Genomic DNA, 13,797 nt, shown 5'->3' on the forward strand with positions numbered 1-13,797 from the left:
TATAGTGAGGGGTGGGGATGTGTTTGGGCAACATGGGCGTGGGGCGGGCGCAGCTCGCCATGCTTCGCTCGGGACATGGCCGCGCAGCGGCCAGCATGTCCGGGTGTTGCCCGTGGGCCACCGGACTCGGCCGGTGGGCGGGCGGTGCGGCCGCTCGTGGCGGCGCGCGCGAAGTCCGGCCACCGAATCGTCGGGCCGTGCGGCGTTGTGCCCCGGTCCCCGCCGACCCGCGGCGAGGTGGTTCAGCGCTAACCCGCCTTTGCACAAGGCGGGCTCAGCGATTCCCCGCCGTCCAGCGGCGTGGCGCCGGTGTCCCTCTCGGTAACATGGGCGTGGGGCGGGGCCTTGGCAGCGCCCATTGCCGGGACATGGCAGCGCAGCGGCCGTAACGCGTCCGGGTGGGCTGCCCGTGAGCCACCCGGTCTTGCCGAGACGTGCGCGTCGTCGCCCCTTTCCGCGCTAACCCGCCATTGCTACGAGGCGGTCCCCAGAGTTCCCCGCCGTCCGCGGCGAGGCGCGGTGTCACAGTCGATCGCTTGGGCGTGGGGCGGGCAGCGGCGCTCATCGCTGGGACATGGCGCGCGCGGCCATGGCAGAGTCCCGGGAGTGGCTGCCCGTGGGCCACCGGAGCGGGCGATGGCGGGCGGTCTACCGCGCTCGTGGCGGCGCCGCCCGACCTTCCGGCCGTCCGAGTCTCGCCCGGGCCGTCTTGGCGTCGATGCCCCGTTTCGCGCTAACCCGCCATTGCACAAGGCGGTCCCCATGATTCCCGCCGTCCGCGGCGGCGCGGTGTCACATCGATCACGCAGGCGTGGGGCGGGCAGCGCGCATCGCACCTGGGACATGGCGCGCCGCGGCCATAGCAAGTCCGGGTGGCTGCCCGTGGGCCACCGGGACTCGGCTGATGGCAGGCGGTCTTCACCCGCGCTCGTGGCGGCGCCGCCCGACCCGGCCACCCGAGTCTCGCCCGGGCCGTGCGCGTCGTGCCCGTTTCGCGCTAACCCGCCATTGCACAGGGCGGTCCCCAGCGAGTTCCCCGCCAGTCCGCGGCGCGCGGTGTCCCTGCCGGTCGCAGGGCGTGGGGGCGGGCGCGGCGCGCCCATCGCACAGGACATGGCGCGCCTGCAGCCATGGCAAGTCCGGGTGGTTGCCCGTGGGCCACCCAGGGAACTTCGGCGGTGGCGGGCGGTCTTCTGCGCGCTCGTGGCGGCGCCGCCCGGCCTTCAGCCACCCGAGTCTCGCCGGGCCGTGCGCGTCGTGCCCCGTTTCGCGCTAACCCGCCATTGCACAAGGCGGTCCCCAGCAGTTCCCGCCGTCAGCGGCGGGCGCGGTGTCCTGTCGATCACTTAGGGCGTGGGGCGGGCGCTGGCGCGCTCGTCACTGAGGACATGGCGCGCGCTGACCATGAGCAAGTCCGGGAGGCTGCCCGTGGGCCACCCGGAACTTCGGCTGATGGCGGGCGGTCTTCTCCGCGCTCGTGGCGGCGCCGCCCGACGCCGGCCACCCGATCTCGCCGGGCCGTGCAGCGTCGTGCCCCGTTTCGCGCTAACCCGCCATTGCACAAAGGGCGGTCCCCAGCAGTTCCCCGCCGTCAGCGGCGGGCGCGTGTCCCATCGATCGCAGGCGTGGGGCGCGGGCAGCGCCTCGCATCGCTGGGACATGGCGCGCCCGGCCATACGCAAGTCCGGGTGGCTGCCCGTGGGCCACCGGGAACTCGGCCCGATGGCGGGCGGTCTTTGCCAGCGCTCGTGGCGGCGCCCGCCCGACCTTGGCCACCCGTCTCACCCGGGCCGTGCAGCGTCGTGCCCCGTTTCCGCGCTAACCCGCCATTGCACAAGGCGGTCCCCTAGCAGTTCCCCGCCGTCCAGCGGCGGCGCGGTGTCCGCATCGATCGCAGGCGTGGGGCGGGCGGCGCGCCCATCGCCTGGGACATGGCGCCACGGCCATAGCAGAGTCCGGAGTGGCTGCCCGTGGAGCCACCGGAACTTCGGCCGATGGCAGGCGGTGCTACCCGGCGCTCGTGGCGGCGCCGCCCGACCTTCGGCCACCCGATCTCGCCCAGGGGCCGTGCGCGTCGTGCCCCGTTTCCGCGCTAACCGCCATTGCACTAGGGCGGTCCCCAGCAGCGCCCGCCCGTTCGGCGGCGCTCGGTGTCCCTATAATCGGTTTTTACGCCGCTTGCGTACCGCGAAAGGCACTTTCGCTGGATCGGCCCGGCCCATTAATTGAGGGCTACGTGGCTCCGTTCACCTAGGCGCGCAAGTGCGGTGTCCCGATCCCTAAAGTCGTGTGCCCTGCGCGCGGCATCAAAGCGTCGCATCCTCTCATGATCGTGCTCGGCGGAGCGCCGCGCCCGCGCCTCGGTGCCGACCAGCGTCGCCGCCCGCCAGCCACCCTCCCACAGGGGTGGCGCGGGCGGCTGCGGCGGGCGGCGGCTGGCAGCGTCAGGTGACCGTGTCGTGGCGTGGGAGTTGTCCCGGATGCGCTTTCCCGGCGGGCCCGGCGACTGCTGCGTCCGACCGCGGAGGCGTCCCCTCATTCGGTCCCCCATCGCGCCCGCCCTCGAGGCGAGACTGTGCTATGTTACCGATACCGCCGTCGGCGGGAACACCGTGGCCCGAGTCGATACCGGCGTTAGATCACCTCGGGCGGTGCGGCTGTCGCGCCCGTCCGGCGACGTGTTCCCCGGCCCCCGCCCGCCCGTCACGCGGTTCGCTCCCGTTGGAACTCAGCGCGCGCGCCTCTACGACCGCGGCGGGGCGCGGGCGCTCGGTTGATGTCCCCAATTGATGATCGGTCGGCGGGGGTGGCGCGCGTCCCTCCCGTCGTCCCCGATCTATCGCGTCACCGCGCAGCGTCCCATCCCTCCGAGGGATTCGAAGGAAAGAGCGGCCGTCGCAGCGTCCCCGGCGGCGTCCCCAGGCGGCACACCGCCTCCCCCGCGGTCCCATGTGGCCGGGCGCGCTGTGGCCGCGGCGAAGCGCGCCCGAGGCGCCCGCCGGCCGTCGCCCGTGAGCGGTGCTACAGTTGATCCGCCCGGTAGTCATATGCTTGTCTCAAAGATTAAGCCATGCATGTGCAAGTATGAACTAATTCGAGGCTGTGAAGCTGCGAATGGCTCATTAAATCGGTTATAGTTTGTTTGATGGTACCTGCTACTCGGATAACCGTAGTAATTCTAGAGCTAATACGTGCAACAAACCCCGACTTCGGAAGGGATGCATTTATTAGATAAAAAGGCCGGCAGCGGGCTCGCCCGCCGTTCGATGATTCATGATAACTTCGGCGGATCGCTGCGGCCCTCGTGCGGTGACGCATCATTCAAATTTACGCCCTATCAACTTTTCGATGGTAGGATAGGGGCCTACCATGGTGGTGACGGGTGACGGAGAATTAGGGTTCGATTCGGGAGAGGGCACGAGAAGCGGCTACCACATCAAGGAAGGCGGCAGTAGCGCACATTACCCAATCGACGCGGGGAGGTAGTGACAATAAATAACAATACCGGGCCCTTGAATTACGGTAATTGGAATAGTACAATCTAAATCCCTTAACGAGGATCCATTGGAGGGCAAGTACGGGTGCAGCGGCCGCGGTAATTCCGGCTCAATAGCGTATATTTAAGTTGTTGCGGTTAAAAAGCTGCGTAGTGGGACCTTGGGCGGGCGGTCGAGTCCATGCCTCCCGGTGTGCACCCGGCCGTCCCGTCCCTCTGCGGCGATGCGCTCACGGCCTGGCGGCGGGTCGTGCCTCCAGGCGCCGTTACTGAAGAAATTAGAGTGCTCAAAGCAAGCCCACGCTCACGGATACATTAGCATGGGATAACATCATAGGATTCGGTCCTATTGTGTTGGCCTTCGGGATCGGAGTAATGATTAAGAGGGACGAGTCGGGGGCATTCGTATTTCATAGTCGGAGGTGAAATTCTTGGATTTATGAAAGGCGAACCAGCTGCTGAAACATTTGCCAAGGATGTTTTTCATTGATCAAGAACGAAAGTTGGGGGATCGAAGGCGATCGAGATACCGTCCTAGTCTCAACCATAAGCGATGCCGACCCGAGGGGATCGGCGGATGTTAACTTTTAGGACTCCGCCCAGGCACCTTATGAAAATCAAAGTCTTTGGGTTCGGGGGAGTATGGTGCATAAAGTTTGAAACTTAAAGGGATTGTGGAAGGGCACCACCGGGGAGTGGAGCACTGCGGCTTAATTTGACTCAACACGGGAAACTTACGAGGTCCGGACATAGCAAGGATTAGTGATGAGAGCTCTTTCTTGATTCTATGGGTGGTGGTGCATGGCCGTTCTTAGTTGGTGGAGGCGATTTATGCGGTTAATTCCGATAGTGAGCGAGACCTCGACTGCTAACTAGCTATGCGGAGGAATCCCTCCAGCGGCCTTCTTAGAGGGGCCCTGTGGCCGTTTAGGCCACGGAAGTTTGAGCAATAGCAGTGCAGTGATGCCCTTAGATGTTACGGGCCGCCGCAGCTTCTGCGATGTATTCAGCGAGTCTATAGCCTTGGCCGGCGAGGGCCGGGTAATCTTGTAAAAATTTCATCGTGATGGGGATAGATCATTGCAATTGTTGGTCTTCACGAGGAATTCCTAGTAGCGCGAGTCATCGACTCGCGTTGACTACGTCCACGCCCTTTGTACACACCGCCCGTCGCTCCTACCGATTGAATGGTCGGTGAAGTGTTCGGATCGCGGCGACGAGGGCGGTCTGCGCCGCCCAGTGACGTCGCGAGAAGTCATTGAACCTTATCATTTAGAGGAAGGAGAAGTCGTAACAAGGTTTCCGTGGGTGAACTGCGGAAGGATCATTGTCGAGACCCGCCGCAAACCGCGGAAGACCGAGAACAGCAGGCGGGGCGCGGCCCGGGGGCGGGGGCGTGAGGGCGCGCGGCGCGGCGTCGCGTCACCCCGCCCGCCCGCCCGGCGTGCAGCGCGGACTCCGCGCCCCCTCGCCGCGGCGCCCGCCTCGGCGGCGCGGGCGGGCGGCAGCGGAGGACCGACTCCCACAGCCGGCGGGGAGCGCAGGGGCGTCCGACCCGGCCAGCGGGCGGCGGCGCCCGCCAGGCGCCAGCGCCGCGGCAGCGAGAAAAGCTGTTCTTGAGTCACCACGACTCTCGGCAGCGGATATCTCGGCTCTCGCGCCGATGAAGAGCGTGGCGAAATGCGATACTTGGTGTGGTGCGGAATCCGTGAACCATCGAGTCTTTGAGCGCCAAGTTGCGCCCGAGGCCACCCGGCGAGAACTCCGCTACGGGCGTCAGCGAATGAGTCGCTCCGGCCTGCGGCGAGCGGAGGCGGCCCCGCCCTGCGGCGCGAGACGAGCCGGTCGCCCTCCCGAGGCGGGGCGGGGCGCGGCAGCGTTGGACCCGGCCTCGCGCCGAGATCGAGGTCGTCGCGCCCCCCTCCCGCGGGGTGGGAGGGCACCTGCGCCCGCCCAGCGGATGACAAGGGCCGCCGCGGAGGGATGGGGATCACTCCCCCTTCCATGAGCCCCTCGGCCGCGACCAGGTCGAGCGAGGGCCACCCGCTGAGTTTAAAGCATATCACTAAGCGGAGGAAAAGAAACTTACGAGGATTCCCCTAATGGCAGCGAGCAGGAAGAGCCCGAGCTTGAGAATCGGGCGGTGGCGCCGCCCGATGTAGGTCTGCGAAGCGTCCTCGGGACGGACCGGGCCCAAGTCCCACGGAAGGGGTGCGGGAAGGGTGAGAGCCCCGTCGTGCCCGGACCTGCCGCACCTGCTAGTTGTCGGCGAGTCGGGTTGTTTGGGAATGCAGCCCCAATCGGGCGGTAAATTCCGTCAAAGGCTGAATCTGAGGCGAGAGACCGATAGCGAACAAAGTACCGCGAGGGAAAGATGAAAAGGACTTTGAAAAAGAGTCAAAGAGTGCTTGAAATTGCGGGAGGAAGCGGATGGGGGGCGGCGATGCGGCCCGGCCGGATCGCGGAGCGGCGGCAGGCGGTCCGCCCGCTCGGCTCGGGCAGCGGACCCGATCCGGGCAGCGCCCGGCGCGAAGCAGGGCGGATGACCCGCCCGAGGAGCGCCGCCCGGCAGCGGCCGTGGAGCGGAGCGCGCCCGAGCCCTCGGCGTGCCCACCCGCGGCGCGGCGCGCTCGAGCACCGGCCCGCGGGCTCCCCATCCGACCCGTCTTGAAACACGGACCAAGAGTCGACATGCGTGCGAGCCGGCAGGGGCGGAAACCCGGAAGGCGCAAGGAAGGCGAAGGCGGGATCCCCTCGAGGGTGCACGCCGACCGACCCCGATCTTCGTGAAGGGTTCGAGGTTGGAGCATACTGTCGGGACCGAAAGATGGTGAACTATGCAGGCGGGGCGAGCCGAGAGGAAACTACTGGTGGAGGCCAGCGGCGATCTTGACGTGCAAATGGTTACGTCGACTTGGGTATAGGGGCGAAAGACTAATCGAACCATCTAGTAGTGGTTCCCTCCGAAGTTTCCCTCGGGATAGGCTGGAGCCCGTCTTGCGAGTTCTGCTCGGGTAAAAGCCAATGATTAGAGGCATCGGGAGCTAGCGCCCTCGACCCTATTCTCAAACTTTAAATAGGTAGAGACGGTAGCGGCTGCTCCGGTGAGCCGCGCCACGGAATCGAGCTCAAGTGGGCCATTTTTGGTAGCGAGGCTGGCGATGCGGGATGAGCCGGGAGCCGGGTTACGGTGCTCGGCTGCGCTAACCCGGAACCCACAAAGGGTGTTGGTCGATTAAGGCAGCGGGGCGGTGGTCATGGAAGTCGAAATCCGCTAAGGGGTGTGTAACAACTCACTGCCCGAATCAACTAGCCCGAAAATGGATGGCGGCTGGCGCGCGACCCACCCGGCCATCGGGCGGCGCCATGCCCGATGAGTAGGAGGCGCGGCGGCCCCTGTGAAAGCCAGGCGTGAGCCCAGGCGGAGCGGCCCGCCGGTCCGGATCTTGGTGGTAGTAGCAAATATTCAAATGAGAACTTTGAAGGCCGAAGAGGAAAGGTTCCATGTGAGCGGCACTTGCACATGGGTTAGCCGATCCTAAGGGGACGGGGAGGCCCGTCGAGAGCAGCGTCATGCGTGAGCTCGAAAGGGAATCGGGTTAAAATTCCCGAGCCGGGGCGTGGCGGTGACGGCGGCGTTAGGGGAGTCCGGAGGCGCGGCGGAGGCCCGAGGAGAGTTATCTTTTACCTTAGCAGCCCGCCCACCACAGAGCAGCTCGGTCGGAGGTAGAGTCAGTGGCGGGAAGAGCACCGCTGCGTCAGCCCTGTGATGTCCGGTCGCCCCGTGCCCGTGAAAATCCGGAGGACCGAGTGCCGCTACGCCGGTCGTACTCATAACGCATCAGGTCTCCAAGGTGAGCGACCTCGGCGATGGAACAATGTAGGCAAGGGAAGTCGGCCAAAAGCGGATCCGTAACCCGGGAAAAAGGATTGGCTCACGAAAGTGAGCACGGGGGTCCCGGCCCCGAACCCGTCGGTGTCGGTGACTGCTTTCGGCTGCGTCCGCTGGCGAGGCGGGCCGCCAGCGATGCCAGCCGGGGGAGCGGACGGGGAGCGAGCCCAGCGCGCCCGCTCCCAGCGCGGGGGCCTTCCAGGCGTCGAGCGAGCCCGACTCGAGGCTGAGTGCGGACAAGGGGAATCCAGTGTTTAATTAAAACAAAGCATTGCGATGGTCCCCAGCGGATGCTCACGCAATGTGATTTACGCGAGTGCTCACGAATGTCAAAGTGAAGAAATTCAACCAAAGCGGCGAGTAAGCGGCGGGAGTAACTATGACTCTCTTAAGGTAGCCAAATGCCTCGTCATCTAATTAGTGACGCGCATGAATGGATTAACGAGATTCCCACTGTCACTGTCTACTATCCGGTGAAACCACGATCAAGGGAGCGGGCTTGGCGGAATCAGTGAGGGAAAGAAGACAGTGTTGAGCTTGACTCTAGTCCGACTTTGTGAAATGACTTGAGAGGTGTAGGGATAAGTGGGAGCCCTCGGGCGGAGTGAAATACCACTACTTTTAACGTTATTTTACTTATTCCGTGGACCGGAGCGGGGCTCCGCCCTCCTTTTGGCTCAAGGCCGCGCCCCTGCGCAGTCGATCGAGGCGGAAGACATTGTCGGTGGGGAGTTTGGGTGAGGCGGCACATCTGTTAAAAGATAAGCAGGGTGTCCTAAGATGAGCTCAACGAGCAGAAATCTCGTGTGGAACAAAAGGGTAAAAAGCTCGTTTTGATTCGATTTCCGATCCGAATACTGAACCGTGAAAGCGTGGCCTATCGATCCTTTAGCCCTTGAGTTTGAAGCTAGAGGTGTCGGAAAAAGTTACCACGAGGGATAAGCGGCTTGTGGCGATAGCGTTCATAGCGGCGTTGCTTTTTGATCCTTCGATGTCGGCTCTTCCTATCATTGTGAAGCGAGAATTCACCAAGTGTTGGATTGTTCACCCACGATAGGGAGCGTGAGCTGGGTTTTGAGACCGTCGTGAGGCGAGGTTAGTTTTACCCCTCTCGATGACCCGGCGCCGCCATAGTAATTCAACCTGAGTACGAGGAGGAACCGTTGATTCACACAATTGGTCATCGGCGCTTGGTTGAAAAAGCCCGATGTGTGAAAGCTACCGTGTGCTGGGATTATGGCTGAGCGCCTCTAAGCGAGAATCAAGCTAGCGTGCGGCGCCACGCCCGCCGCCCGGAACCCCGACCCGCGAGTGGGGGACCACGCGTCCCCACGGGCCCGTGTCGCGAGCGGCGGCCACGCGGCGGACTGCCGCGGGCGGCGGCCTCGGCGCGATTCCGGCGGGCGGCGGGCTGAATCGCTGCGAGCGACTTAAATCTGCGGCGGGGCATTGTAAGTGGCGAGTGGCCTTGCTGCCACGATCCGCGAGATCCAGCCCCTCGTCGCGCGGTTCGTCCCTCCCCACCCCATCCCCGAATCCCGGCCCGGCGGCGGAGAAGGTTAGACTTTGTACTTGTGCAAATCCGCGCTACTCGGCAACCAAAAGCGAGTTCCCAGCGCCCATGACATCTCTTGCCATCACTGAAACCCCTCACAACCGGGGTGAATGAAGTTCGGCCGAGTTTTGACGCAGGCGGATCATGACTTCTCTCGGAGCGCGCTCGCGTGATCGAGGCGATGTCGCGCCCGGCGCCAGCGCTGCGCCAGCGCCCCGCGTAAGCAGCATCTAACGAAATGCCGCCCGGGCAAACATTCGGCGGGTTCGCCGCGCGGATCATGGCGTCCGTCGGGCGCGCCCGTGTGATCGTGTGGCGTGGCGCCCGGCGCCCCGGGGCCGCCCGAGGCGGCAGCGGCGTCGGCCAGCGCCCCGCCCCATCGTTTGGCATCACATGAAAACCCCCTCGGGCGAAGTTTCCGCAGTTTTTGGATGATCGTAGCCAACGTTTGATCGGGGGAGTATCGTCGCCGTCGGGGACGGGCGGTCGGTCGACATTTGGAATCTCGCCCAGCGGGACCATCGCGGATGGATTTGTCATCATAAAAAAACCCCAAGGGGCGAGTTTCATCAAAAAGCGCACGAGTGGATCGGGAGATGACACGGGGCGCGCCCTTCCCGTCGTGTGACGTCGGCGCGCGGGGCCGTCGTGGGACGTCCGGGCGATAGCAGCATCCCGGCCCGGCGCCCCCACCTCCTCGTTTGGCATCACATGAAAACCGCCCGGGCGAAGTTTCCGCAGTTTTTGGATGACCGTAGCCAATGTTCGATCGGGGGGTATGCGTCGGCGTCGGGGCGGCGGTCGGTCGACTTTGGAATCTCGCCGCGGGACCATCGCGGATGGATTTGTCATCATAAAAAACCCCAAAGGGCGAAGTTTCATCAAAAAACGCACGAGTGGATCGGGAGAGGACACGGAGCGCGCCCTTCCCGTCGTGTGACGTCGGCGCCCGGGGCCGCGGGGCCGTCCGGGCGGCAGCGGCATCGACCCAGCGCCCCGCCCCATCGTTTGGCATCACATGAAAACCCCGGGCGAAGTTTCACGGATTTTTGGATGACCGTAGCCAATGTTCGATCGGGGAGTATCGTCGGCGTCGGGGCGGCGGTCGGTCGACTTTGGAATCTCGCCGCGGGACCATCGCGGATGGATTTGTCATCATAAAAAAACCCCAAGGGTGAAGTTTCATCAAAAAGCGCACGAGTGGATCGGGGAGATGACACGGGCGCGCCCCTTCCGTCGTGTGACGTCGCGCCCGGGCGCCGCCGGGGCCCGTCCGGGCGGCAGCGGCATCCGGCCCGGCGCCCCGCCCCATCGTTTGGCATCACATGAAAACCCCGGGCGAAGTTTCCGCAGTTTTTGGATGACCGTAGCCAATGTTCGATCGGGGGAGTATCGTCGGCGTCGGGGACGGCGGTCGGTCGACTTTGGAATCTCGCCCGGCGGGACCATCGCGGATGGATTTGTCATCATAAAAAAACCCCAAAGGGGCGAAGTTTCATCAAAAAGCGCACGAGTGGATCGGGAGATGACACGGGCGCGCCCTTCCCGTCGTGTGGCGTCGGCGCCGCGGCGCCGCCCGGGAGCCGTCCGAGGCGGCAGCGGCATCCCGGCCCGGCGCCCCGCCCCATCGTTTGGCATCACATGAAAACCCCGGGCGAAGTTTCACGGATTTTGGATGACCGTAGCCAATGTTCGATCGGGGGAGTATGCGTCGGCGTCGGGACGGCCGGTCGGTCGACTTTGGAATCTCGCCCGCGGGACCATCGCGGATGGATTTGTCATCATAAAAAACCCCAAGGGGCGAAGTTTCATCAAAAAGCGCGCGAGTGGATCGGGGAGATGACACGGGCGCGCCCTTCCCGTCGTGTGGCGTCGCGCCCGGGCGCCGCCCGGGGGCCCGTCCGGGCGGCAGCGGCATCGGCCCGGCGCCCCCGCCCCATCGTTTGGCATCACATGAAAAACCCCGGGCGAAGTTTCACGGATTTTTGGATGACCGTAGCCAATGTTCGATCGGGGGAGTATCGTCGGCGTCGGGGACGGCGGTCGGTCGACTTTGGAATCTCGCCAGCGGGACCATCGCGGATGGATTTGTCATCATAAAAAAACCCCAAGGGGCGAAGTTTCATCAAAAAGCGCACGAGTGGATCGGGGAGATGACACGGGCGCGCCCTTCCCGTCGTGTGACGTCGGCGCGCCCGGGCGCCGCCGGGGGCCGTCCAGGGCGACGGCGGCATCCGGCCAGCGCCCCGCCCCATCGTTTGGCATCACATGAAAAACCCCGGGCGAAGTTTCACGGATTTTTGGATGACCGTAGCCAATGTTCGATCGGGGGGTATGCGTCGGCGTCGGGGCGGCGGTCGGTCGACTTTGGAATCTCGCCCAGCGGGACCATCGCGGATGGATTTGTCATCATAAAAAAACCCCAAGGGGCGAAGTTTCATCAAAAAGCGCACGAGTGGATCGGGAGATGACACGGGCGCGCCCCTTCCCGTCGTGTCGCGTCGGCGCCCGGGCGCCGCCCGGGGCCGTCCGAGGCGGCAGCGGCATCGGCCCGGCGCCCCGCCCCATCGTTTGGCATCACGCAAAAACCCCGGGCGAGTTTCACGGATTTTTGGATGACCGTAGCCAATGTTCGTCCCGGAGCCCATGAACATCAAATATACTCAAGCATTCACAACTGTTTTTCTTTATGTTTGTACTAGTAGCATGCTATTTTTGTGCATGTGAAAATTGAAATAATTGATGGTCAATGATGTTCATTGGGTTCTTTAGTTTATTTTATTTTTTTATACGAGTTAAATCATTGTAAATGATTGAATATCATGTAATTAGTCTGTTGTTTCTAAATTTTTTTTAAGAAAAAACTAATCCTGATAATTGAGTGTATTATATAATTGGTGAAAATAATTTATTAGATTTTTATTTGAAATCATAAACGACACAATTTAACTATTCAAATGAAGATTACATGTCAGTGACTCAAAACATGTGAAACACAAGGGTCATATACACGCTTCTACTTCTACATTTAGAGACTACCTCATCCTATTAAACCATTATTATCTTGGAACTCATGCCAATTGGAACCTCTGCATAATCCTGCCATTGAACTAACAAAAAATACAACATCTAATACAATAATATAACATCTAACATTATTGTGACAAATTTTAATGCAATTCATTCCACACCAATTTTCTTTTATAGTTCACAAAACTCATGATTCTCAAACCAAAATAGAACTAGCAACACAAAGCCAACATACCTACCATTTGCAAAACTGAATTACAATACAAATAAATGTAGATTCTCAAAACACAATAATACACAGAAAATTCAATTAATGTTGAAACTTGATAAATTAAATGCTTCAATATGAAGTTGTATTTAAATTATTATATACCAAATAGATATGAGAAAAGAAGTATTCATAAAGATGCAAACATATTTTACAGCCACATAATTACATGATTACATGGTGTGCTTCTACTAAGCACAATCTATCCATTGAACCCTCTATATATCAACATGACAATATTTGATTTCATCAACATAGCAATGGCCAACATGACATTTTATTATCTACCTACTTTGATTAATTAATAACTTTTATAATAGAGAGTGTATCTGTTATAAGTTTTTAATAAGCTTTTATACTTTTTTGTTTATTTGATATTATTTTATAAGCTTTGATTTCATCAACCTTTTTAAAGTCCGTGATTTTGTTATACATTTTTTTTATGTCTATTTGTGGTTATAGGTGCTAAAATGGATGACTTCTTAGAAGAAGAATATACAATACTCTTGGCTACTAATGTTGTTGCCCTCCTTCTCAATAACCTACTTTTTGTCATTAGTTCAATGTTGAAATTCTACCGCTAAAGATTGAAAAATAGAAAGTGAAAAAGAAGGATAAGTTATACATATGAGAGACATCTCATTAGGCAAGTCAATTTTAGAAGAATGGTGTTTGATTCACATTTGACTTGTATGGAGAACGTTAGGATGAATAGGACAACCTTTTACAAATTATGTGATATGCTTCAAAACATTGGTAGGCTTACCCCAATGAAAAATATGAACAATGAGGAAATGGTTGCCTTGTTTCTCTACATCCTTTCTCATCATGCTAAGAATAGAATTGTGAAAAGAGAATTTGTAAGGAGTGGGGAGACAATAAATAGGCATTTTGGTCTTGTCTTACTCTTTGTGCTGAGGTTACATGAATAACTATTTAAGAAGATAGATCCTGTACGTTTAAATTCCAAAAACTTCTGATGGAAATAGTTTAAGGTAAAAAAAAATTATTTATATAAATGTTTCTAATGTAACATTTTTTTTTCATTTGAACTAGTTAATATACTAATTAATGTTCTTCATGTTAAACTTTAGAATTGTTTAGGTGCTTTAGACAGAACTTACATTAAGGTCAACATCCTAAAAGTGGAAAAGTCTAGATATAGGACAAGGAAAGCAGAAATTGCCACTAATATTCTAGGTATGTTTTTACAAGATTTGCAATTTATATTCATATTGCCTAGTTAGGAAGGTTCTGCAGCAGATTCTAGAGTATTGCAAAATGTAATTTCTAGGCCAAATGGATTAAAGTTCCTCAAGGTAATAATATAAAATGTTCTCAAACTAGTTAAACATTAGTATAATATTTATCATTCTAATTTAAAACCTAAAAGGGCTTTATGTTATCAAGTTTTTACTATATATTTGATTCTGGTTATACGAATGAAGAGAAATTCTTAGTTCCATATAGAAGTCAATGTTACTGTATAAATCTGTGGAGACAAATCAATCTTCCTCGATCACAAGAAGAATTGTTTAAATACAAACACTCAAGAT

The 13,797-nt window shown here is 58.8% G+C and overlaps 1 protein-coding gene and 2 pseudogenes across 1 annotated transcript in view; 1 reads left to right on the forward strand and 2 right to left on the reverse strand.

The window, feature by feature from the left end:
- The window catches only part of LOC120277677 (peptidyl-prolyl cis-trans isomerase FKBP16-4, chloroplastic-like), a 9,911-nt gene extending 9,552 nt beyond the window's left edge, over positions 1 to 359 (reverse strand). Inside the window, exon 1 of the mRNA XM_039284530.1 lies at positions 254 to 359. Coding sequence (XP_039140464.1) covers positions 254 to 359 — 106 coding nt within the window. The remainder of the gene's footprint in view (positions 1 to 253) is intronic.
- Positions 360 to 3,550: 3,191 nt separating this feature from the next.
- On the reverse strand, positions 3,551 to 5,502 carry LOC120277678 (annotated as a pseudogene).
- Positions 5,503 to 5,516: 14 nt separating this feature from the next.
- LOC120278357 lies at positions 5,517 to 8,902 on the forward strand (annotated as a pseudogene).
- The last annotated feature ends 4,895 nt before the right edge of the window (positions 8,903 to 13,797 follow it).

This window comes from Dioscorea cayenensis, chromosome 15 (assembly GCF_009730915.1).
Source record: "Dioscorea cayenensis subsp. rotundata cultivar TDr96_F1 chromosome 15, TDr96_F1_v2_PseudoChromosome.rev07_lg8_w22 25.fasta, whole genome shotgun sequence".
Lineage (NCBI taxonomy): Eukaryota > Viridiplantae > Streptophyta > Magnoliopsida > Dioscoreales > Dioscoreaceae > Dioscorea > Dioscorea cayenensis.